The 25,576-nt window shown below is 39.5% G+C and overlaps 1 protein-coding gene across 1 annotated transcript in view; it reads left to right on the top strand.

Moving 5' to 3' along the window:
* Positions 1-25,576, top strand: part of LOC140736333 (uncharacterized) — a 457,303-nt gene that overhangs the window by 310,533 nt on the left and 121,194 nt on the right. Inside the window, exons 165-200 of the mRNA XM_073062333.1 lie at positions 581-758; positions 852-1,064; positions 1,940-2,110; positions 2,226-2,363; positions 2,543-2,592; positions 3,059-3,179; positions 3,510-3,592; positions 4,264-4,393; positions 4,543-4,733; positions 5,287-5,374; positions 6,295-6,415; positions 7,541-7,719; positions 8,268-8,414; positions 9,202-9,329; positions 10,514-10,647; positions 11,156-11,250; positions 11,856-12,003; positions 13,226-13,245; positions 13,365-13,386; positions 13,477-13,504; positions 13,738-13,819; positions 14,034-14,201; positions 14,402-14,613; positions 15,472-15,566; positions 15,741-15,853; positions 16,056-16,211; positions 17,138-17,337; positions 17,743-17,831; positions 19,358-19,491; positions 20,085-20,209; positions 22,822-22,999; positions 23,093-23,305; positions 24,181-24,351; positions 24,467-24,604; positions 24,784-24,833; positions 25,300-25,420. Of these exons, the coding sequence (XP_072918434.1) occupies positions 581-758; positions 852-1,064; positions 1,940-2,110; positions 2,226-2,363; positions 2,543-2,592; positions 3,059-3,179; positions 3,510-3,592; positions 4,264-4,393; positions 4,543-4,733; positions 5,287-5,374; positions 6,295-6,415; positions 7,541-7,719; positions 8,268-8,414; positions 9,202-9,329; positions 10,514-10,647; positions 11,156-11,250; positions 11,856-12,003; positions 13,226-13,245; positions 13,365-13,386; positions 13,477-13,504; positions 13,738-13,819; positions 14,034-14,201; positions 14,402-14,613; positions 15,472-15,566; positions 15,741-15,853; positions 16,056-16,211; positions 17,138-17,337; positions 17,743-17,831; positions 19,358-19,491; positions 20,085-20,209; positions 22,822-22,999; positions 23,093-23,305; positions 24,181-24,351; positions 24,467-24,604; positions 24,784-24,833; positions 25,300-25,420 (4,630 nt within the window). The remainder of the gene's footprint in view (positions 1-580; positions 759-851; positions 1,065-1,939; positions 2,111-2,225; positions 2,364-2,542; positions 2,593-3,058; positions 3,180-3,509; positions 3,593-4,263; positions 4,394-4,542; positions 4,734-5,286; positions 5,375-6,294; positions 6,416-7,540; positions 7,720-8,267; positions 8,415-9,201; positions 9,330-10,513; positions 10,648-11,155; positions 11,251-11,855; positions 12,004-13,225; positions 13,246-13,364; positions 13,387-13,476; positions 13,505-13,737; positions 13,820-14,033; positions 14,202-14,401; positions 14,614-15,471; positions 15,567-15,740; positions 15,854-16,055; positions 16,212-17,137; positions 17,338-17,742; positions 17,832-19,357; positions 19,492-20,084; positions 20,210-22,821; positions 23,000-23,092; positions 23,306-24,180; positions 24,352-24,466; positions 24,605-24,783; positions 24,834-25,299; positions 25,421-25,576) is intronic.

A 25,576-nucleotide genomic window follows, 5' to 3' on the forward strand; every position in this document is an offset into this window, starting at 1 on the left:
CTTCAACCTGGAAGAGTTATAGCTTTATAGTTATGGTTATAGCTTTATAGAATTTGATTGAACACTTGCATTAGTACAGTTGGATTGATAGTCTGTTAGTTACCGTGAAGTAATATTTTGGGAGTAGCATTTGGATATATTTGATATATAACTGGAAAATGCTTGTGGTGAAATATGATTGGGAGCCAATACTTTAGAATCATTTGATTCAGTAGAAACTTTTGCTTCAGTAAGAAAATTTATAGAATAGTGAATGTTGACGGAGGTGACAGACTGGAATTGCAGAGGCATACGTTAGATTCTTAGAAAGGATCTTGCTGTGACCTGACTTACCAGGTCTGTATGGATATTGAAGTTATTTGAAATATTCTCTGAATTGGCAGTTGACACATTGCACATGAAATTTGCATCACATTTGGTTCTGTGCCACTTCAAATGTCCGAATAAATATTACATTTGCAAATCAATTGAAATCTTTAATGATGATATTTGTAACAAGCCTTGCTATAGCTGTGGGATGCAAATTTCTAGAGCACTGAGTGATATGGCCATGCTAACACTGACTGATGTTCTTTTACAGTCTGCCAAACTCTCTTCTGTGCTTCATTACCAAAACTAATCTGCTGCAGAAATTGACTGCACAGCAAACATTGTCTTTAATCGGAAGGATAAACAAAGTCTGCGGACTTAACCTAACATCCAACACGTCTACCGATGGTCCAGTACCTCCCGAAGAGCCAACAGATGAGCAATTGAAGGTAATAATAAATTAATGGTGGAACACCTTCAGTTCATGTGAAGTGTTTTCTTGGATGGATAAAAGTAATAATTTTCCTTTGCGTCTTTTTCAGTTGGCAGTTGTTCTAGTGGGTAAAATCGACAACTTTTCAGTCAGCACTTTGAACACCTTGGGGCAAACTGCTGTTGGACTGTCATTGTCACAGGTTGATAATATTGATGGGAACACTCTGGAGCAAGCCCTGCCAAGTCTGGGCAACGTCAGAGGCTGGAACATTGGCCAGTCTAGTTCAATAGTGAGCAAGTTACTAACGAGTGGCTTCAAGGTAAGAAGCAATGACTCTGGTGGTACCAAGACATTGAGAAAATTGAAGACTATAGTATATTAGCATGAGCATTTAATGTAAATTAGTTTTAATACCTATATTAGACAAACTATTTCAAAGAGCTTTGTGTAGATTTAATGCTAAAGTTATGAATCCCATTGTGCCTATACTGAGTTTTTTGAATTTACTCCCATTGCAGTTAGTTCCCCTCAGCTCTACAATTGCCTTCACTTAATGTTTGCGACTGAAGGTGGGGAAAAGAGAATGAAGGGGGAAATGTCCAGCAAAATAACAGCCTGAGTGTATAAGTTGCCAAGCCTGGGGATACACTTTTTGTAGTTGCCGTAGGAGTTAGGTCAGCAGGGAGAGTCATTGTCCGGGTGGAGGATGAAGTTTGTGATGGGGGAGAGGTGGAATGAGGTGGGTGAATTTGGATGCATCACAGAATGTGTGGCCCAGGATAGTTGAATGATTCTGTGACCCAAGTGTATTCCAGAAAGTCATTGTCATATCTGCATTTAAGTTTCTCGTGGTGAACTGAATAAATAGTTAAAAAGGAATTGTATGTCCATCGTAGAGATATTGGTATATTGTCTGTGAAAAGCTGTCAGGGTTGTCTATTTGAGGTCTTTAGAGATTCCCAGGATATTGCTTCTACTATGTCTGTCATTTTCCTGTTATGTAAGTTCCATTCATGTTCAGCACTGGAAAATTCTTTAACTAGAGTAACAGCAAGTATTTTCAACTACTTCTAACGAACTACTTGGTTCCATCTGGAATGGGAATATAATGAGATTGTTATACAGCACAATTTGCAAATTTACTATTGATTGTGTTTTGAAAGCTTTGCGATTTGTATTTTAATTTACATCTAGGTCAATGACACAAGTCGTCTGCTGGGTCTGGGAAGCCTGGTGTCTGGAATTCCCAGTGGCGTGTTCCGACGCATAAATCCTCAGATATTCATCAGTGTTATCTCAAATGAGAGATTTGTCGAGAATATCGGCAGAGCACCACAACCCATACGGCAGATCTGTGTTCTGCAGGTGAGTGATGTGAGATTTCAGTGATAGAGGAATGTGCCATCTATATTTCCCCAATGTTACTTCAAAACTTGCTTTCATCGTCCAGTAAATAACCTTCTGTTTCATTCTAAATCAGGTGCTGAGGAATGTGGAGAATCCAGTGACAACAGTGAAGGCAGTTCCATCAGTTCTTGCCGCAGAGGTTCCACCTGTCCTGTTAAATTCCAACCTAAGCCTCAGTGATGTTAACAATAAAGAGTGGACTCCCAGTCAGGTAAATGATGCTGTTGCTTGCAAGCAGAGACAATGGCTGGAATGAAAATCAGCTGCAGTTGGGAATTGTGCATTAATTTAAAGATGTCGGGAATGTTATCCCATTTATGTTGTAATCGTGTATAAACAGACTACGACCCTATTGTGTTAATCAATAATTAAAATGCTTTTATTCCACAGTCCGCTGTGTTCTTTGAAAGGCTGGTCAGATACAACAACAATTTTGAGATGTAAGCAATTCTCTTTTAATTTCTGCCTTTATTTTGCCTATTATCTTTTTGTATTTAATTTGTTGATTTAGTTGAGTTTAGTGTAACCTTATATGTAGTTTCTAAAGCAGGCATATTTATTCAAGTGATGTGTTATGTTCAACTTGCCTCAATAATTAAACTGGTGTGAATAGAGGGCTCTCATTGATTTTTACAGAGTTGTGTTCATAGGTGAAATATTTAGTGCACAGAGTATGACTAATGTCATAACACCCGGATTTCTTTACATTTTTATTTCTAATCTCCAGTATGTTTCATGACAATGGTGGGCTCATTGAAGAGGGTTAAATAAATGAAATAAGCAAAGTGCTTTTCAGTCACTCATGGGCTATATGCTGAGAAACCTGTGATGTAGAGGTTATGATAAGAGATTTGAAAGTCAGGGAATTAGGAACATTTAGAAATTAATAATGCCATACCTTTCCAGATTTTCAGTGGCTGTCCTGCGAGGTTTCAGTTGTGGAGCAACAAAAGCCCTGGATTTTCAGACATTTTTGAAGCTTGTTCAAGCAATGAAGGTTAAAGGGATTATGCTTGATGAAAGTCAGGTAAAATTATTCTCAAAAACACGTGTAGATGCAAGGCAATAGATTGTCACTGATGGATTGAATAAAAAGGGGGGGTGTTTATTTTGGAAATAAATTTCTATGTAAGTTGTGAACTGATCTCTGAATGAATTTTAAAGGTAGACAGTAATGATGCTAAGTTTTCAGATGTATGGGATTCTTGAAGATTGTCAAATTGTGGTATGTCCCACTTGTCAGTATCAAAGGAAGCTCCCATGTCATCACCTACTGCAGCAAAACACTATAGTAAGGAAGATAACTGAGAAATCAGTGCTTCTGGTCCCAATGTGACATTGTGGTCTGTCTTTCCAGCTTGAGTGCATTTCTGGCAGACTCGCTTCTGAAAGTATGGAAGTGCCCTTGGATGCCTTGCCTGGGGATGTTCTGCTGTTCAAGTATGTTATATTCTTTGATAATTTCCTCAGTTACTTTATTGATACTGATGTTTTTTTTTCCAACTCTGCTGTAACTTCCAGTGTGTTTAATTGGAGCTTTCATAGGCCTACAACCCACGTTTTTTTTCAGTCAGAATGCTCATTGCTTACTCCTGAACCCTCAGTTCCCGAGGGTGATGTGAGAAATTGGGATGACATTAGTTGATGGGTTAGCCAGTACTGAGAGTAGCCCAGGGAGAGATGTTGTTTGTGAAACAAAAGGGACAAAAAGTAATTGTAGATAGCATTGCGAGGCTGTGGTCTACTGTTGCACTGTTGATATCTGCTAGCAACAGGAGAGACCAGCAATGATCATTGGTCAGATTATTGTGGTCCAGTCTTCCTTGCAATGCTCCAAAACGAGCGTTCCACAGGGAATGACATCTCTTGATCTTCATCTGCCAGAGAAAAGTTAATCTACCAGGAAGTGCTACATCCGTTTCCACTGAGGTTTCCAAAGTGACCTGAATCAGATCTTCAGGGAGAGTACATTGCCCATTGTTTTACAATGAATTGAGGATAGTTCAGCAATCAAATGGGGATGGTGTTGGGAGCTGAAGGATATATACATTAAGGCTCGATAAATTGCAAATGACTCTTCATATTCATAAGCATATTTTTTCATGTTATAGTTATCAATACTTCAGGGCTTCATACAATTGCCGGGATTTCTACAAACTAGTTGGGAAATCAAATGTCAACATCTTAAGAAAAGTATCAGCGAGAGAGCGAAATATTCTGAATGATGCTAGAATGTGTTTGGTAGGTATTAAGATCCTCCATATCTTTGATTGTGGTTTTGTTACTTCATGTGATGAGAGTGCTCTTAAGAATGAAACAGACTTATTGAGGTTCTTTTGTGTTCACTGATATCCTTCAGAATTAATGCTGCTCTTTTGATGCATACTCAGGGAATTATGAACAGCAACCTGACCAAGGAAGACTTGACAATACTGGGTGGATTGGTCTGTGACATTGATGGATCTGTTATCAGGGCATCTGATCTTTCGGTTCTGGATGCCTTAAAGAATTGTGTCTCCTTTAGAGATGATCAGAAAGAGGCAATTGAAATCCTCCTGAGAAGTGGAAAGAGCAGATATGGGTGAGTGTGAAACCTTCACATATTTCAACACAGATCACACCAAATTTTCTGCATTTATTCTTTATTATTTCTTCTAAGCAGAATGTGTAACTATCTATGAAGCAGAATCTATGTAAGACCCTGTAGAGGGAAGTGACTTTAAGTAACCACCTGACTAGGAGCCTGGATCAGTATCTGCTAGCCTGAACCATTCCTTCATGTGGATCGTCCTACCAAAAGATGGCTTTTATTGTGGATTTCTTTACAAGCATATTTCCCGTGACTAGTAAATCAGTTATCATTATAGTTTGTATTATGAAGCTTCATAGTTTTCAGGGAAAATCTTTATTTGCTATGATTCCATAAAATAACAATGGAAAAATAATTTTGTTATGTATTCTGTTTTGTTTAACTTGGAAATTAAAGACGCACAGATTAATGTATGTATCTTGTGGGTGGACCTTTGGATGAAGATGGGGTTCCTGTTGAATCTTGGGCTGTAAAGGCTTGGATTTTCATGCTATGATTTCTTATAATGCTTCTTTAACTCAGAGACCAATTTCTTTGTCTCTAGTTTACCTTCATCATGGTCATCATCTACAATACAAGAGCTTGGAAATCTTCCTTTGGCATTGACCGCAACATGGAGTCAAATAAACAGGGTATAGTTTACTTGCTTAAGCAATCAATTGAGTGGCTCAGTTTGTGAGAGAATCATCTTTGTTTCTGAATTCCTACGTTAAATTGAGGTCATTTAAGAGTTAACTTTCCTTAGAATGCCTAAAAATCTACATCTCCAATGAGTTAAGTTACTACTTGATCAAGATATTATATTCTGCATGACTGTTAGTTTTGGTGAAATACTGCATTACGTAACACAGTGTTCTTGTATAGTATGTGATTGAAAATTCTATTTATGCTTGTACAGCACTGACATGGTTAATAAGAATTTGTTTAGTGCTAAACTCTCAAACTAGCATGATTCATCGACATAGAGCACCAAAAACATAGAGTGATTTGGTAGTTAGTGCACTCTTTGAATCTCCTCTGCAGGTAATGGGTAGATTCCATTTCTTGCTTTCTTTCCTTTAGCTACACCGGCCATGCCATTCCTGTCCCCAGCTTAACCACTACAGTACCAAAACCCCATGTCTCACCCATCTCATTCTCAACCACAGCCCCAATTCCTCATCTTTAGTCTGGTCCCGGTACCCTCTGTCTCAGGCTCAACTCTCCTATTCAAGCCAACAATCAGTGGTGTTATGACCACGTCCTCTTGCTGTGCATTGTTTCCTGGATAATTATGATTTAGTGAACCCCGAGATGATACATTTCCAAGTTGATGTGGTGAGACATTTTTAATAGTTTTGTCCTGTGATTACAACCTTTTGCTCCAACATGTTTATCACTTGACGTTTACATTGGCGTTTGCTTGTTGATGGGAGGGATTGATAATCACACGCCAACTGTTTTCATTAATGAAGCGTTTCTTGCTGTTGCTGTACCTGGCATTTCAAAATGTACGTATCATTGGAAACTCGTTTGGTGCCATTCTTCATCTTTTCCTCTTTACCCCATGCAGCCGACCCTTAAACAAGCTCTGCCAAGATTTCTCAAGAAAATAAAAAGATTCAGATCACCTGGAGAGGTGCTGATATTTATTGCTCAGCTCAAACTACAAGGAAGCTCAAACAATACTAGTGGTATGTAAATAATACAAGTGAATGTTTAGTCAATGTTGTCGGTGGACTTGTGTAATAAATGTGTTACTGGACTAAAAATCTAGAAATAAAGATTGATCATTCTGAGGTCTAAGTTCAGATTCTAGTATGGTGTGTTCAAATTGAAGTTTAGTTTGTTGACAAAATGAGAAAAAACACTTACCAGCACTCATGATATCAGTGATAATATGCCCGTTTCTGATTCTCATTACTTACCATTCTGGCTCTCATTTCTCTCCAGAACCATAACAATGCGGTTGACTCTCAGCTGTTCTCTAAATTGCCTTTGTAAATCATGCAAATTTCTAATTCACGTCCTGGCTGCTATCTTTGTTCAAAGGCTATCATAATTATGCCCATTTGTACTTGACCTTGAAAGCCTGTTTCCAGGTCAATTTCTTGAGCAAGTGCTGTCCAAGGTAGGGATAATATTAATTAGGGAGTTCCAGAATTTGGATCTAAAATGCTGAAAAAACTTATTTTCAAGTTGGCCTGTTTGTGTCTAATACGGGCGTTTGCATAGGGCAATATTCCCACACTTGCTGCCTTCATTCTCCACGGTGTTTGAACGTGAGTGGTGCTGACAAAATAGCCATGGCATGTTTCTTTATTCTGTTGTGAAGGGTGCACTATGGGGCCATGCTGTGTCGGTGATGGAGGGAGTGCCTGTGGAGATAGTCAGGCAGCATTCTCTAAGCTCTTATATTTTAAGATTGTAGCACACCCCAGTGTCTTCTGAGTCTTTGCAGGCTAACATTAGAATTATACGGTCAGTTTGTTTGACAAGGCTTCCACTAAACTTCAACTCCCACATAAAAATCATCCCAGAGTGCGAATGTTTTCAGACAGCTTAATCAACAGATTGCAGTTGTTCGGTACTTTCAGCAGTGTGACTGACAGTTTTCCATTCTTCATTTCTACCTATATAGTTTGTTTTGATGATCATTTTCTATAACTCATCTTTTCCCACGGCTATAAGTACTAATTTGATCAAAAGTGCCACCAGTCCTTTTAAATCTTCTCTATTCCATTTGAGAAAATCTTAGCCAGCAGCATTAATCTGTCACTCCTACCTCTTATTCAACTAACAGAAGCTTGCATTTTCAGTCTGCACAGAGGGAGTAATAGCACCAGAAGACATCGATGACTTCATACCTGCAGTCTATGATGCTGCCCAGTTGGACCTTTGCTTGAGTGACGCTGTGCTGAGAGATGGTGTTCTCCAAATGGGATCTCTTGCCTTTGACCCAACTCAGCTGGAAGTTCTGAAAAATAAACTCCTGCAGGTACGTTAGCTCCGTGTGAAACCAGATGAAGAGCATTTTGTTTATTATTTGCCATTCATTGCATAAGAACATCACTCAGTGGTTAATATAATGTGGCGTACCAAGTCACAAATGAAAAGAAAATGAGTAACCACTTTGTTTGTGTCAATAATATCCTATAGGAATACAAATTTCCAGGTTCCAAAGAACTTCTTCATTTTCTTCGTCGCAGAGATCTAATGTGTTTTTTGACCAAAATGTCAACAGGTAGAAATTACCTCAGTTTAATGTTCAGGGTCAAAGTCCTCGTCTCTATCAATGCAAAATGAGCTCGCTTCCAGGGTTCTGCCATCATCACTCCTTAATGGTGTCAACAGGGAATGAGATGAAACCTGCCTAGGCTGGGTATCTTTTCCAATCTATGAAATAAAACACATGAGTTATTTCAAAGTGCGATGAGGAGCAATGGAAATCAATTGTATCTAATTATTTTAAAAGGAGAGACATGTTCTGGAGGCAAGTCTTTCCATCAAAAATCAGAGCTAACATTTTATCGTTTCCTGAAACAGATTTATCCCAATGGCCTTCCAGAAAGCCAGATTCAACTGCTGGGTAACATCTCCACTGTATTTAATGCAACAGAAGTCCACAGTTGGAATATCACTCGAGTGGAAACTATTTCTGCAATACTGGCACACAAGCTGGAAAACACAATGGTAATGAAATCAGGAGATTTTAACACAAGATATTGGTACCTTTCTGAATCCTCCTCTCCAAATCCTGATCACCTTGCTGATCAAACATCCTCGTCATAACCTTCTGATTGCATTCTCATCTCCAACAAACCAACAAGTACCTCCCCTTGATCCGATAATCCATCAAACCCTATACAAATTGGGCACAAACTTTCAGTGTGACAGATCACGAGCCTCTGATCTCATTGACTGACACTCTTCCCCTTTGTCCTGAAACTTTCTCTGTCCAACTCAAATGTTGTCTGATCCATTCAACCACCCACCAGATGTTCTCACCAGGTCTAACAACCTCCTTCAAGCTACTGACTCTGCTCATTTCCTCTCTTTGGTCTACAACAACATGCTCTTTTATCCATAATGCTCGAGCCTCGTGCATTATCTGCCATAACCTTTGCTGTCGACATTAATAATGAGATTTAGTTAGGAACAGAGTCAGGAATTTAATCTCTGGAATGCTAATAATATTCTGCAGTGAATTCACTTTTTGCCACAAATGCATGAATGGAACTGCAGATAGAATTACTTCCAAATATTGTGTTCATTAAACTTTGCTGTTTGAAATTGTGAGATTTAGGCCACAAAGTTAGTTTTCTTCCCACTCTGTCTTCTCTATTAAAGGACATTACTAACTAGTAACAATTCCATCAATGGAAAGTGATTTAATTAATATTTCAGGACATGTTTAAGCAAAGCGTACTTTGGGGAACAGTTAATAATTTCTTCTGTGTTCTCCAAATTTACTCAACAGGTTAAAGCCATCATTGGAAGATACCTGCAGTTAGATGGTAGTCTTAATGTAGTTTCTTTGAAAGCTATTGGTGGAAACAACTTGTGCACTTTGGATGAAGAACAGCTGATGAAGATTTCAAACCTGACGTGAGTGTCAAACTCAGTTTAGAATTTTGTTGATGCCTGAAATGGTGAAATGAGTTGGAATTCCATAAGGCCTGCTCCCTGTGGATTCATGGCTCCAGTATTCTTAAGAAGGACACAAGGATGTTATTTTAGGAAGGGTGAAACGTTGGTGGTGAAACATAACAAGCCACTGTAGGCTACTGTGTGCCTCAAGAATAGACAGGAGCTTCAGTGAATGAGGTTTGCAGTGTTTGTCATGAATTGATCCAAGTAGGTGTTTAAGAATGGTAGAATGGTTGCTTTTGGGCTTTCATGTCTTGTAGACATCTGAGGAAGGGATGCTAAGTCTATGACATTGCTTACTGAGCACATAGAAATTGAGCCAGATCATGCCAGCCATACCTTGAGATGCTGAACAGAATGGAAAGAAGTTTCAGTTGGTAAATTGACAGGTGATGAACATCAGTGGATAAGCAAGATGCTTTGGTGGTGATTTTGAGCAGTGGGTCTGGTCTAGCAAGGCCTAGTAGATGCGGCTTGTGTGATGCAAAGATTTTCCATTCCAAATATCAAAACATTTCATGTGAAATTTTAATCCATTTTCTGCAAACCAAAAATAATGAGATATAAGAATTATTTTAATTATTATATATATATTGCATTACTGCAGTTTACACTGTTGTTTTGCTTAGGCAGCAACTCTGATATCTCAGCAGGTACTTTTCTAATATGGCAGCCTCACACTGATGCATCAGAATGTTCATAAAGGCAGTTCCACAATGGAATGTTGATCTTTTCCAATGTGAAACAGATGATACCTCACAGATCAATGTTTATTTTTTTTACACTTGTGTCATATTTTACCTCAAGTTCAAATCCAAACAAATTTCTTAGAACATGAGCCTATGCAGTGAGTGAGCAGACAATTCAACTCTGTAAGGCATCATAGTGGTGGCAAGTACAGTACCTTCCTTCCAATTAACCTTGAGGTGCTTTACCATAACAGTATTGGTACCGTGACTCTGTCATTTTGAGAAAATATACCAATTCAACTGGCTGTTGCAGTTTGAGCATTTCATTCATGCAGATTGTATCAAAGAAAGGGCATTTCTTTGTGCTGTAAACTGCAGACATGTGTCCACAGCTGCACAGATGCATTTGTTGAAGTGCAAGCCAAGTCTGACATTGTACCCTTATTCCCACAGGGATGCAGGCGCTCTGGATTTCACTGCGTGTTCTCAGCCCCTTAAGAACATTCTTTACAATCAGGCCGTCCTTGAACTGAATGCTCAGCAACAAAACCCAATCGCATACTATCAGCTGATAAAGGTGTATCTGGGTGAGTAACATGAGAGTTCCCTTTCACTCAGTCTGGTCGCCAACTCTGATGTCAATGTATACTTGTTGGAATCCTTGAACTGATGTTCTGAAGGAACTCAGAATGTTCCCTGGTCTGAATGTCCTGGAGTTAGTATGTTGTCGCTGCAGGGACACAATCCAGCTCCCTCTGTTGATGAGTTTGTTTTTAACGTTGGTGACTGCAGAGGTTGCTAATGCATTTGCCCAACTGAAAATATGAGTGGCACTCAAGCACTTGACCAGAGAATCCTGCAGCAATTAGCTGAGTTCTTGAATATCTTTGAGATTCTGAAAGGGTCCGTATAAAGCCTTTAAAGCTGTATAATGCATTTCCCCCCAGTGGGAAATCAGAGGACAACAGAGTAGAGAACCAAATGGAAGTCCTGGAGCAGCCCACAAAACTTGCTGAAAATTACTCCAACGTAGTGAATCCTGTATAATCTGTCGCACTGCAGCACTTATTTCTAAAGTGTCTCTTCTTTCTGCAGGTGGTGCCTCAACTTTTAACTTGAGGTTTCTTGCAAATAATCGAGTTAACATGGACTTTGCAACTTTCAAGAATTTGAATCCGGAAGAAGTGAAGGTACAAATTATTGATTGCAAACCTCTGATTGCTTTACTAATGCATTGCTTTCAATCACTTTATTTGACATCCCTTTTCCCATGCTGACTGAAGAAAGGGACAGCCTTCTTTAAAGGCAGAAGTTAGAAGTGTGATATCCAGGTAACCACAGAGGAAGATCCTCTTGTCACTGGAAATTTAAAAAAACTGCAGGTTCTGAAAATCTGAAATAAAAACATGATTGTTAACCAGGTTTCTTGCTCCTTATATACTGCCTGATTTAATGCATACTTCAACATGTTTTGAATTTATTCAGCAATGCTTTTTTCCCTTCAGTTTCAGAAGTCTGTAGTTATGTAGTTATCATAATAATCAGTCTCCAGGGATAAGATATGAAGACCGTCGATTATGGTGATCAACATCAGTGACAGTGCAATTTCCTCTGAAGATCTTGCAATGTAAAAAAAACTTCATCGTCAGTAATAAATGAAACTCCAAACAAATTTTGCAATAATTCTGATCCCTTATCAACTCATTCCATCCTGCAGTTGGTTTGTTTGATGTCAAATTTGATGCAATAAATTATTACATGTAATGTTCATTCATGACTTGTGTTTTTATCTCAGGGTCTGAGTGCCCAGAATCTGATCGACTTGCTTGGATTTAACCTTCGAGCTCTTCGAAGTGGAGTGAATGAAACCGTAGTTCAAGTCTGGATAGCCTCGCACAATGAGTCTGAAGTTCGGAAAGTTGGGCTGCTTGGAGATTTTCCAGGTAACTGCCTCATGAGAAGGAGAAAGTGCTTGCTATAGTTAGATATTGAATTGCAATGCTTGGATATTTCAACAAACGCCTTTACTGCAAAATCTTACACAATTTCCTATAAATTTCCTGAATCACGATGATTGCCATCCACTCGCAATCATTTTTAAAATGAAGAAAACTGTTATGATCTCCTTAGTTTGATGTCTGGTTTGGGTTTTTCAGAACTAATCAGCTCAGAACTCCACTGCTTTGGTCCAACAAGAGTCTATAGAGATAAATTCTAGAGGTGAATCTTGAATGGTGGCCCTTTCCATCAGAGTCTGAATAAGGACACCCAGGTGAAAGTGAAGTCACTGGGTATCAATCGGCAAGACCCACAGCAGTTAGAGTTATACTTTATATAAAGGAGGATGGTTGCAGTTGCTCAAGGTCACGGCCCCATGATTTTGCTGCAGGAGTTCTTCAGAATTGTGTCCTCTGCCTAACTGTCTTCAGCTTTTTCTTCATTAGGTCAAAGTTAGAGTTGTTTGTTGCAGATTGCATTGTTTTGAAATTCATTTACAGTTTCTCAGCCAGTGCCCACAGAACCAAGCCAGGGTAACATTTGGACACGTGATGAAATGTGGCAAGTAACCTTTACACTGCAGGCGAGCATCATCTTAATCACAGTAGACAGTCAATGGTATTACCATTGCTTCATTCCCCTTCCCCACGCCATCCAGTCAACGTCCTGTGGTTACCATTGATGAAATTCTCAGGAATTGATGCTCTAAAGAGCTTAAGTTTTTTTGTCAAGACATCTATTTTAATGAAGGGTTTGGGTGGTAAAGCTCTTGGGATTTGGTGGTGTCGGACCAGCAGATTTTCTAGTCTTTTGGAGTTCTGTTGATTCCCCAATCGGCTTAAATAGATGGTTTTAGATATTACACAGTATTCTGATAAATGTTTCAGTGCATCTGGTAATGCGGCATCTGCTCGACAACGTGTTTCAAGGGAGGAGGGGAATTGTTACTCATGAGCCAGATGCCAACTGCCATGATTTCACAAAGGTTGGATGGCAGGTTACTGCATTACAGCAATGGTGGAGCCAGCTCAAATGTTACATTTTTGTACTCATCCTTCCAGGGTCAATAACTTTCAGTGTGGTTTCTTTTTTGATAAATTACTGTTAAGAATCATAGCACGTAATCAGGATAACCTTGTAACAATAATGTTTTCTGTTTGTTTTCAGAAGCCCAGCCTACTGACAGGGTAAGAAAAAATCTAGTACTGTTCAACACCAGTAACACTTTACAAAATCATCTTACATTTATCAGATCAATTCAGAATGAAAAAGTATTAAATTAATAATTGTTCTTTCTCATCTTTAGCCTGATAATGCCACAGTTAATGGTGAGTGCTCAAACCACACTTATAATGAATTCTTTGGTTAATCTGTGTTATGGTTCCCATGTATTAATTCTTTTCTACTTTTTCAAACAGATACAAGATTGTGTGCCGGTGTGAACAGGTAAGAACTGGACTACAATCACTTTGCTTAAGAGATTTTTTAAAGTTGTTATTGGCTGACTGCATCTGACATTGAGGATGCCCAAATACCTATTGTGCCAGAATGGCAGATGACAAGAAGTATAAGTTTGATTTATATTTTATGATGAACATTTAGCAAAGAAAGTGGGTGTTTTGTTGTTTGTTTCTCAACTAATTTCCTTCTCTAAAATTGATTTTATTTTCTTTCCATAGTTTGGCTTTGAACAATTTCCTGATTAACGTTAACAGAAGCCATACCTGCAGCTTCAGTATTGCACAGTTTGCTTGTGCAGAGGTAAGCATTGCCACTGACTAGAATTTCATGCAATCGCCATTTGTACTTAAATTAAGCAATGTAGTTGTAGAGCAGCTCTGTTAAGACTGTATGTTAATGACTTCTGTGAGCACATTGGCTCATGTACTTAGTTGAGCCTTACTTATTTGTTGATACTTCACGTCAGTATTCTGGGCTGTTTTAATCTTCTTTTATATCACATTTATCTCTGCAGACTCCTCTGCTGCTTTCACATCTAAGCAGTGACCTCTTGTCAGACATCTTTCTGTGCTTCACTGGTCCAAAGGCTCTGAATAGGTCAGATGAAACTGCCCTGACTGTTTTCCTTCAGAAGCTTGACAGAGCCACATTGATGGAGGCACTGCACATGTTCAACAACAGGGTAAATAATTTAAAAGATGTAGACACTGTCATGGAATGAATTTTCTGCAGCTAACATGACTGTTGTTGCTCTGTCCAATTCTACTGCATGATATTTTGATACAGAAATATTCCAATTTCATTCTCATTCAGAATTGTCTGGTTTCAGACCTGTGCAAGAAATCTCTCTGTTCACTGATCACCTGCTGTGTTTTCTTTCAGACACAGAACATGACAGTAATTCCCCTGATGACAAAGATCACATTTATGAATGCCCTGTGGGAGGCTGTGAGAACCAGTGAAAACTTAACAAGTACCATCTTCCTGAGAAAGTGGTTCCAGAGGCAATTCCAGCCGTTCATTGCTGGCATTTCTCAGTCAGTGCTGAGACCTCTTCTGAGAAGAAATCTAAGCTGTGAAGGTTATCGAGCAGTGTGAGTGAATGTCTCTCTCTTACAATAATCTATTGCTGCATGGAGAAGTATGTAACTTGTTCATAGCTGTACAGCACTCCTGTAGTGCCTGCATGACGCAAGTTCGAAGTGCCATACTTATCTGAATGCAGCAAGACACTCCAAAATATGTTGCAAATTTATCAAAAGTTGCATTGGACAGCAATGCATGCTGCATGAGTTCCAAGAAAAAGATAACGGTAGAGCTAGATAGAATTTGTGAAATACTTCAGCTTTGTATCAAGATTTGTATGCAAGTCTGTGATTCCAGAGGCTCTGCAGATGCTGGAAATCCAGAGAAGAAACAAATTGCTGGAAGAACTCAACAGGTCAGGCAGCGTCTATGGAGAGGAATAAACAGTTGACATGTTGAGCCAAGACCCTAAATCAGGACTAGAAAGTAGGGAGGTAGAAACCAGAATACAAAGATAGGGGAAGGGGTATGAGTACAAGTTGGCAAGTGATAGGTGAAACCAGGTGAAGGGGGAATAAATTGAGAAGTTAGGAGATGATTGGTGGAAGAGGTAAAGGGCAGAAGAAGAAGGACTATGATACTAGAAGAGAATGGGAAGGAGGAGAGACACCACAGGGGAGTGATGGGCAGGTGAGGAGAATGAAAGTTGTAAGCGAAGGAGCTGGAATTGGGAATGAAAAAAGACAGAAGGGGAAGGGAGTGTTCGTTGTCAGAGGTTCGTGGCATCATAACAACTTTAATGACGGAATTAGGATAAGCTTTCAGTCTAGATGCCTGCGTGAACATTGAAGCCTCATTTAGGAAGGATACTAAAAATGTTTTCATTAGTTTTATGTAATAAATGTCATTAACTTTTTTTTGTTTAGCCTAAATGGCCTCAATTATGGATTCAGCGATATGCCACGTGAAACAAAAGAGACCGTGCTGAGAGTATGGATCCTTGGTTACCTCAATAGCACAGGTAAGTCCGAAAAGCATTCGTCAATGAAAAAGAAGAGTAACTGGTATTTGTTTTCACTGTGTCCAGATCATTCAGCTATGTTAGCCGGCAACATATCTAGCTACCACACATTTAAAGTAAATAAAATATCGTCTCTGTTTGAAAGCGGATACTTATGATTTTGTTTTCTTGCAGCGTTCCCACCACGTTGTTATGTAAATGGCAGCGTTACAATCTACCTGAACAGCTATTTCCAGAGTTTCTCCAAATTGCTCAAACTGACAGATGCATTTTTCCTCGTTCCTGAGGTAAAAGCCAATATTTTTTCTTTCTGTGAGTCGGTGTGTGCGAGAGCTGGTGTGATTGTTAGTTTGCCACTTAAAATAATATTAGCCATGGTGATTGTCAATAGTCTAATGCAAATTGAAAGTTATTTTGAGCATGCATTCAGGTGTGTTACATGGTCTGTTTCTGGTTATGTCGATCGAATTTCATTTTGTGTGTTTACAGTTGCTCAATGTTACTGAGCCCCGTGAATTGGCTGATGTGCTGAGCATGCCAGGATTCATCGATAACAACCGGCTGCTGACCTCAGTGTTGGTCTCCATCCAACCCATTCAGAAACTGGCTTCATTCATAGATCAATTCAATGAAAACACCCAAAAGGTGAGAGGCAGTTGTTTAGTTTTTCAGTAGCAGGATGCAGTCATATTAAACTGGAGACTTCAAATAAAGAAAGGACACCTTAATTTAAAATCTTCTCACCTGCCTATTACTTCCCTCTGGGTCCCCTCCTCCTCCTTTTTCCTCCATGGTCTACTTTCGTCTCTTATCAGATTCCTCCTTCTTCAGCCCTTGACCTTTCCCACCCACCTGGACAAACCTATCAGCTTCCAACAAGCTTCGTTCTACTCCCCACCCCCCACCTTTTTATTCTGGTATCTTTCCCTTCCTTTCCAGTCCTAATGAAGGGTGTCGGACTGAAACATCAATTATTTATTCATTTCTATATATGCTGCCTGACCTGCTGAGTTCCTCCAGCATTTTCTATGTGTTCCTCTGGATTTCCAGCATCTTGTGTTTGTTACCACGAATATTACTCTGCGATTTGAGAATGATTTCCGGTGATTGACACTTAAAAGATCACTGATGTAATGGGAGTAGATACTGTGCAAATATGTTAACAAGTGTACATGGATGGGAATTATTTGGGTTGGTGGATTTTTATTTCTTCCCTGTGCCTTTCTCATCACAGCTGATGTGCTGGTTAAAACCTGTACGAGTTCCCATTGGAAAATCCAAGCATACAGTGTTGGGGTGAGAAGCCCCATTTAAATTACTGGCAGTGATGTGACCTCAGACAAACGATTTGACGTGGAGGAGTTTGATCTTGTGGAGCTGAATCAGGAAGCATTAACATTATTTCCTGCAAAATCTGACTTTGATGCTGAAACATATTTCCTGTTTAGTGATGTTGATCTCCATGAGTGGGCTGAATGTCAAAATCCTCTGACAAGCTATGGGGATAACACCATTTTGTTTCATTTATGGGCATTCATTCTAATACAGCCCGTTTCATTCTGCTTTCCCAGAGTATACTGTTTCCTGCTAATCGAGCTGCAATCATCGAGGGTGTGTGGCCTCAGTTTACCAGCAGTTTAGCTGCACTAAATGACACCGAGGTAGATAAATGGCTTAATTTCAGGCTGACACCATATCTGCCATTTATCACCTTTACCCTCTTGTCTTCCAACAACAGCCTGAGGATTGGGTGCCTGTCCTACCAGAAAGTGTAAGTACGATCATGGGCATGTTTAGTGTATATTCCAAGGGTAAATACCGCAGTGTGCAAATCATGCTATGTACTTTGTATATTGGCTTTCTCAATAAGTCTGCACTGTACTGCAACCAATTGATTGACTGGAAGTAGCATACTTTCAAAGAATGTTTAATTTCTTTGTTGCTCATGGTGTTGTATACGATCAGATCAGAATATGCAAAAGAGAGTCTGAGAGGCCACTCTTTTGCAAATCGAGCATGTACTCGAGTCACGCCCAACTCTGCAAGAGTTGACACATTGTCATTCGGTCCTTTGTTGATCTGCTCTCATTTTATTGTCGTAATTTAAACTCAATTTTTCAGTAACTGAGCTCAAGCTGATGATGAAATTCTAAATGTTATTAAATTTCACCTTTAGCGTAAGAGCGCTGAATGCTCCGTACAAAGAACTTACTGTGGACAAACAGAAGGAAATCTATGATGGTATCAAATCCTATCTACAGCAAGGTAAAGTTATGCTTTCCCGTTTCCAAGCTGCCGAGGTGGAATTATTATAAACTGCCTGTGTCAAATTGAATCAGCAGCCAGAGTTAATGTTACTCACGGCCATCCAGAGGCTGATTGCCCAGAGGTGATGATTTGCAGAGATAAGATCCAAGATTTTCATGCTCTCTGCAGTTTGATGCTCGGCTGTCTGGGCTTGAACTCTCAGTGCTGCAGATTAACTCCAGGCATTGAACGATTCCAGGGTGCCGCCCATAATCCGTCAGTTGTTGGAAAACCGCCATCTGAATTTATATGGCACACCTGCCCCTCCACCTTCCAAGGCCCCACACAGTCCTTCCAGGTGAGGCCATACCTCACTTGTGAGTCTGTCGGGGTCATATACTGTATCTGGTGCTCCCAGTGTGGTCTCCTGTATATCAGTGAGATGCAACATAGATTGGGAGACCACTTCGCCAAGCACCTACCCTCCAACCACCAGAAAAAGCAGGATTTCTCGATGGTCACCCAGTTCAATTCTTCCCATTCCCACTCTGACATGTCAGTTCATGGCCTTCACTACTGCCATGATAAAGCCACATTCAGGTTGGAAGAGCAAGATCTTATACTTTGTCTGGGTGGTCTCCAACCTGAGGGAATGAAAATTCAGTTCTTGATCTTCTGGTAATTGCCCCTCCCCCTCCTCTACTTTTCCATTCCCCATCCTTGTTTTCCTTTCTCTTTCACAACTTCTCTTCTTACCCGCCCATCACCTCCCTCTGGTGCTCCTCCCCCTGTCCTTTCTTCCCTGGTCTGTCCAGTCCTGTCAGACTCCCCCTTCTCCAGCCGTTTGTCTCTTCCTACAGTCAACTTCCCAGCTCTTTACTTCACCACCCCCCTCTCCTGGTTTCACCTGTCACCTGCCACCTTGTATTACTTCCTCCCCTCCCCCACCTTCTTATCCTGACTTCTTCTCCTTTCCTTTTCCGTCTGGATGAAGAGTCTCAGTCCAAAACATTGACTGTTCCTTCCCATTGATAGATGCTGCCTGACCTTCCGAGCTCCTCCAGCACATTGTGTGTATTGCTCTAGATTTCCGGTATCTGCAGTATCTCTTGTGTCTCTGAATTTATGTGGATTTGTTTCCATGTCAAGTCAAGTGTTGTATCTGACAGGCCAATCCTCTCCACAAATCCCTTTTCCAATGTCATGATTTTCAATCCTATCAGTTTTCAGAGTGAAACCTGCATTCGTTATAGGAAATCCAAGTGGATCTTCCGTTATCACTTAAGACGCTTTCCGAATGTGCACCCCCAGCCATATTTTAATTATTGTAGGTGATTTCTCAGTCTATGTTCAAGCTCGACAAGCAGAATGCAGTTGCACTGAGCTGCTGTCAAATGGTTATTGATATTTCCCACCCAGACCTTGTGCTCACATTATAAAGATAATTATGTTGGTAGATGAACCAGTAATGTTGAGATACAAAGTAGATGAATTTTCAAGTACTTTTTCCATGATCACAGTACTTTATTCATTTTGTACATTAGAACCCAGACCGAAATGTTACAATGCTCGTGATCCAGTCCTGAACTCCACTGCGTGGTTCTCTCAATATCTGGGACTGTATCTGAGTCAAGTCTCACTCTCTGACCTTCAATCATTCTCCGAAAATGAAACATTGGTAAGTACTCCTTTTTATTCAGTTCTTAGAATCAGAATTCACATGAGTAGAAGGCTTAGAAATTTAATCATGCTAGAATAGGGATGCAGGAGTGGTCCAGGTCAGATATCAGGTGTCGCTACCCAAAATAAGCTGAGGGTTAAAAAGGCCCTGGCTACCTTATGCAACCGAGCTCTTCTCCAACTCAATCACCACCATTCTTGGAAGGGATTTATATAATACATAGGCCGGATTTTTGTGCATTATAAAAGAACCCATTTGACACTTACATCTGGTCATCCTGACTCCACAAAGCAAAGATGGAAATTTACTTGGAACGCCCGGTTTGATCGTCACATGATGTAGTAGATGCTAGAAGTGCACTGCAGCTGCCCGCTGGAGGATGCAGTTGTAGGATCCACTTGATATCTTCAGGTTACAATTTGAGTATTTATCCAAGATCCTGATAGGTGAATGCACAGCTGTAAACCAAAATCAACCAGTTTTCTATCTGATATGTGTCAAGCTTCCAGCTATATCCTTACTATTGGCTAAGAAAATTTAAGTTTCACTTATTATCTGAGGTAAATCTTCTAATTTCAAATTCTGTGCAGCTTCAAGTGTTCGCAGCAAATGCAGAAAACCTGAAACTTGTGGAAAATTTGATGTTATCGGATGAGGTCTCAACAGCCTACATTAACTTACTGGTTAAAAACAATCCAAACTTTAATGCTTCAAGGTATGTGTTCAAAGAATTGATATTTTCACAATGTGTGAAATGGAATTTCATTTTATTTATGGATTGAAGCAAATAAGTTGCATTCTAGAACTGGCATTGTTGCAAATTATAATTTTGATTTAATTTTTAAATTCAATTTATCATTATTCATATGTTTTCTAAGAAAATAAATGAGCTATTTTAATTCATGTAATTAAGGTTTTAGAAATCTCAATTCACTTTGTATTAACATTTGATCTTTATTTTGCTCAGTGAATGGAACGGTATGTTATGTTTTAAATAGGTACCATGTCATTTTAGTAACACTGAATGTAATTTTAGAGATTCAGAGTGGTTATATGCCCGTCTGTTCCAATGTGCCAGTGCTGTCCAATTACACCCACGTGACCACTTAACCTACTAATCCTTGTGTCTTTGTAATATGGAAGGAAACCAAGATTCCTGGTGGAAACACACGTGGACATGTGGAGAACATACAAAGTCCTTTCAGACAGCAGTGGAATGGGAATTGAATCTAGGTCACTGGCGTCGTAGTAGCATTACGCTAGTACTAAGCTTGTATCCTGCACCAACTAAGTTCATCAGTAATGTTCCCATTAGAGCCAGAAATGGGTAGCCATTTTTACCCTTCTTTGCTTTTTAATTTCTTCTTTTTCAGCGGTGTTCATGGGCACACATTCATATGAATACAGACTGATGTCCCTGTGTCTTTTCTCTCACTTGGGCTTGTTCCTCAAGTCAATAGGGTCTTCCTGCATATTTGCGTGACTTACGGACAAGATGCTTCTTCTTGTGTATTCCCTTTATCAAGTGCTTTTTCTATCCTTTCTTCTGCACCCAATCCTTATCAGTCTCTAATCCTCTCTATCCATCTGCTTGCAGAGCTGCTGACTTGTTTTGGGGTCTGATGCTGTGTTACTTTCCTTTTCTTTCTTGCAACATTAGTAACTAGTATTTCTCCATCCTGTGTATATATCAGGGTAATGGGGAGGGTTTAAACCAAGTTGGCAGGAGGACAGGAACCGGAGCGATGGTCTGAGGATGGGACAGTTGCTTCATGAGTTGATGCAGTGCATACTGAGGATGTGATGAAGCACAGGCAGGTGACAGAGCAAAATTGCAGTCATTGGGATGAGTTGAAGTGTAACATGGGGGAAAATCGAAAAGGGTGATAAAGGTGTTATATTTGAATGCACACAGTAAACAGAATAAGGTAGATGACCTGGTGGCGCAGTTAGAGATTGGGTGGTGTGATATTGAGGGCCTCAGAGAATCATGGCTGAAAGAAGGTCAGATTTGGGAGCTGAACATCCAAGGATATTCTTCGTATTGAAAGGACAGGCAGGTAGGCAGAGAGGGTGGGTGGCGCTTTTAGTAAAAAGAAATGAAATAATATCCTTAAAAAATGGTGACATAGGATTGGAAAGCATAGAACCAAGTTGTTGCTGGATCCCAAGAGAGGAAATTTGTAGAATGCCAATGAGATGGTTTTTTAGAGCAGCTTGTGGTTCAGCCCACTAGGAGGAAGGCAATTCTGAATTGTGTTATGAATAAGGTTTGATTAGGGAGCTTGAGGTAAAGGAACTCTTAGTGATCATAATATGATAGAATTCACACTGAAATTTGAGAGGGAGAGGACTAGAATATAAAAACAAAGATGTGAGTCGTAGATAAAGTGTTGCAATAAAGTATGATTAGAATCAGAATCAGAATCAGACTTTAATTGCCAAGTACCTATGCACATACAAGGAATTTACTTCCGGCAGATGTTGTCTCTCTGCTCATAACAATAATAATGATAAATATAAATGAAAATATAGATTATACATACAGGTAGTGCAATCCAAGTAATAGTTAGCCGACAGTTATCCGGCAGTTAACTGTTCAGCAAAGTGACCGCAGTAGGGAAAAAACTTCTCCAGTGCCTATTAGTCTTAGTCTGGAGGGATCTGAAGCGCCAACCAGACGGAAGCAGATCAAACAGTCCGTGCGCAGGATGGGAGGAGTCCTTTATGATGTTCCCCGCCCTCTTCTTCAACCTGGAAGAGTTATAGCTTTATAGTTATGGTTATAGCTTTATAGAATTTGATTGAACACTTGCATTAGTACAGTTGGATTGATAGTCTGTTAGTTACCGTGAAGTAATATTTTGGGAGTAGCATTTGGATATATTTGATATATAACTGGAAAATGCTTGTGGTGAAATATGATTGGGAGCCAATACTTTAGAATCATTTGATTCAGTAGAAACTTTTGCTTCAGTAAGAAAATTTATAGAATAGTGAATGTTGACGGAGGTGACAGACTGGAATTGCAGAGGCATACGTTAGATTCTTAGAAAGGATCTTGCTGTGACCTGACTTACCAGGTCTGTATGGATATTGAAGTTATTTGAAATATTCTCTGAATTGGCAGTTGACACATTGCACATGAAATTTGCATCACATTTGGTTCTGTGCCACTTCAAATGTCCGAATAAATATTACATTTGCAAATCAATTGAAATCTTTAATGATGATATTTGTAACAAGCCTTGCTATAGCTGTGGGATGCAAATTTCTAGAGCACTGAGTGATATGGCCATGCTAACACTGACTGATGTTCTTTTACAGTCTGCCAAACTCTCTTCTGTGCTTCATTACCAAAACTAATCTGCTGCAGAAATTGACTGCACAGCAAACATTGTCTTTAATCGGAAGGATAAACAAAGTCTGCGGACTTAACCTAACATCCAACACGTCTACCGATGGTCCAGTACCTCCCGAAGAGCCAACAGATGAGCAATTGAAGGTAATAATAAATTAATGGTGGAACACCTTCAGTTCATGTGAAGTGTTTTCTTGGATGGATAAAAGTAATAATTTTCCTTTGCGTCTTTTTCAGTTGGCAGTTGTTCTAGTGGGTAAAATCGACAACTTTTCAGTCAGCACTTTGAACACCTTGGGGCAAACTGCTGTTGGACTGTCATTGTCACAGGTTGATAATATTGATGGGAACACTCTGCAGCAAGCCCTGCCAAGTCTGGGCAACGTCAGAGGCTGGAACATTGGCCAGTCTAGTTCAATAGTGAGCAAGTTACTAACGAGTGGCTTCAAGGTAAGAAGCAATGACTCTGGTGGTACCAAGACATTGAGAAAATTGAAGACTATAGTATATTAGCATGAGCATTTAATGTAAATTAGTTTTAATACCTATATTAGACAAACTATTTCAAAGAGCTTTGTGTAGATTTAATGCTAAAGTTATGAATCCCATTGTGCCTATACTGAGTTTTTTGAATTTACTCCCATTGCAGTTAGTTCCCCTCAGCTCTACAATTGCCTTCACTTAATGTTTGCGACTGAAGGTGGGGAAAAGAGAATGAAGGGGGAAATGTCCAGCAAAATAACAGCCTGAGTGTATAAGTTGCCAAGCCTGGGGATACACTTTTTGTAGTTGCCGTAGGAGTTAGGTCAGCAGGGAGAGTCATTGTCCGGGTGGAGGATGAAGTTTGTGATGGGGGAGAGGTGGAATGAGGTGGGTGAATTTGGATGCATCACAGAATGTGTGGCCCAGGATAGTTGAATGATTCTGTGACCCAAGTGTATTCCAGAAAGTCATTGTCATATCTGCATTTAAGTTTCTCGTGGTGAACTGAATAAATAGTTAAAAAGGAATTGTATGTCCATCGTAGAGATATTGGTATATTGTCTGTGAAAAGCTGTCAGGGTTGTCTATTTGAGGTCTTTAGAGATTCCCAGGATATTGCTTCTACTATGTCTGTCATTTTCCTGTTATGTAAGTTCCATTCATGTTCAGCACTGGAAAATTCTTTAACTAGAGTAACAGCAAGTATTTTCAACTACTTCTAACGAACTACTTGGTTCCATCTGGAATGGGAATATAATGAGATTGTTATACAGCACAATTTGCAAATTTACTATTGATTGTGTTTTGAAAGCTTTGCGATTTGTATTTTAATTTACATCTAGGTCAATGACACAAGTCGTCTGCTGGGTCTGGGAAGCCTGGTGTCTGGAATTCCCAGTGGCGTGTTCCGACGCATAAATCCTCAGATATTCATCAGTGTTATCTCAAATGAGAGATTTGTCGAGAATATCGGCAGAGCACCACAACCCATACGGCAGATCTGTGTTCTGCAGGTGAGTGATGTGAGATTTCAGTGATAGAGGAATGTGCCATCTATATTTCCCCAATGTTACTTCAAAACTTGCTTTCATCGTCCAGTAAATAACCTTCTGTTTCATTCTAAATCAGGTGCTGAGGAATGTGGAGAATCCAGTGACAACAGTGAAGGCAGTTCCATCAGTTCTTGCCGCAGAGGTTCCACCTGTCCTGTTAAATTCCAACCTAAGCCTCAGTGATGTTAACAATAAAGAGTGGACTCCCAGTCAGGTAAATGATGCTGTTGCTTGCAAGCAGAGACAATGGCTGGAATGAAAATCAGCTGCAGTTGGGAATTGTGCATTAATTTAAAGATGTCGGGAATGTTATCCCATTTATGTTGTAATCGTGTATAAACAGACTACGACCCTATTGTGTTAATCAATAATTAAAATGCTTTTATTCCACAGTCCGCTGTGTTCTTTGAAAGGCTGGTCAGATACAACAACAATTTTGAGATGTAAGCAATTCTCTTTTAATTTCTGCCTTTATTTTGCCTATTATCTTTTTGTATTTAATTTGTTGATTTAGTTGAGTTTAGTGTAACCTTATATGTAGTTTCTAAAGCAGGCATATTTATTCAAGTGATGTGTTATGTTCAACTTGCCTCAATAATTAAACTGGTGTGAATAGAGGGCTCTCATTGATTTTTACAGAGTTGTGTTCATAGGTGAAATATTTAGTGCACAGAGTATGACTAATGTCATAACACCCGGATTTCTTTACATTTTTATTTCTAATCTCCAGTATGTTTCATGACAATGGTGGGCTCATTGAAGAGGGTTAAATAAATGAAATAAGCAAAGTGCTTTTCAGTCACTCATGGGCTATATGCTGAGAAACCTGTGATGTAGAGGTTATGATAAGAGATTTGAAAGTCAGGGAATTAGGAACATTTAGAAATTAATAATGCCATACCTTTCCAGATTTTCAGTGGCTGTCCTGCGAGGTTTCAGTTGTGGAGCAACAAAAGCCCTGGATTTTCAGACATTTTTGAAGCTTGTTCAAGCAATGAAGGTTAAAGGGATTATGCTTGATGAAAGTCAGGTAAAATTATTCTCAAAAACACGTGTAGATGCAAGGCAATAGATTGTCACTGATGGATTGAATAAAAAGGGGGGGTGTTTATTTTGGAAATAAATTTCTATGTAAGTTGTGAACTGATCTCTGAATGAATTTTAAAGGTAGACAGTAATGATGCTA

Source organism: Hemitrygon akajei, chromosome 11 (genome assembly GCF_048418815.1).
Source record: "Hemitrygon akajei chromosome 11, sHemAka1.3, whole genome shotgun sequence".
In the NCBI taxonomy this organism is placed as follows: domain Eukaryota; kingdom Metazoa; phylum Chordata; class Chondrichthyes; order Myliobatiformes; family Dasyatidae; genus Hemitrygon; species Hemitrygon akajei.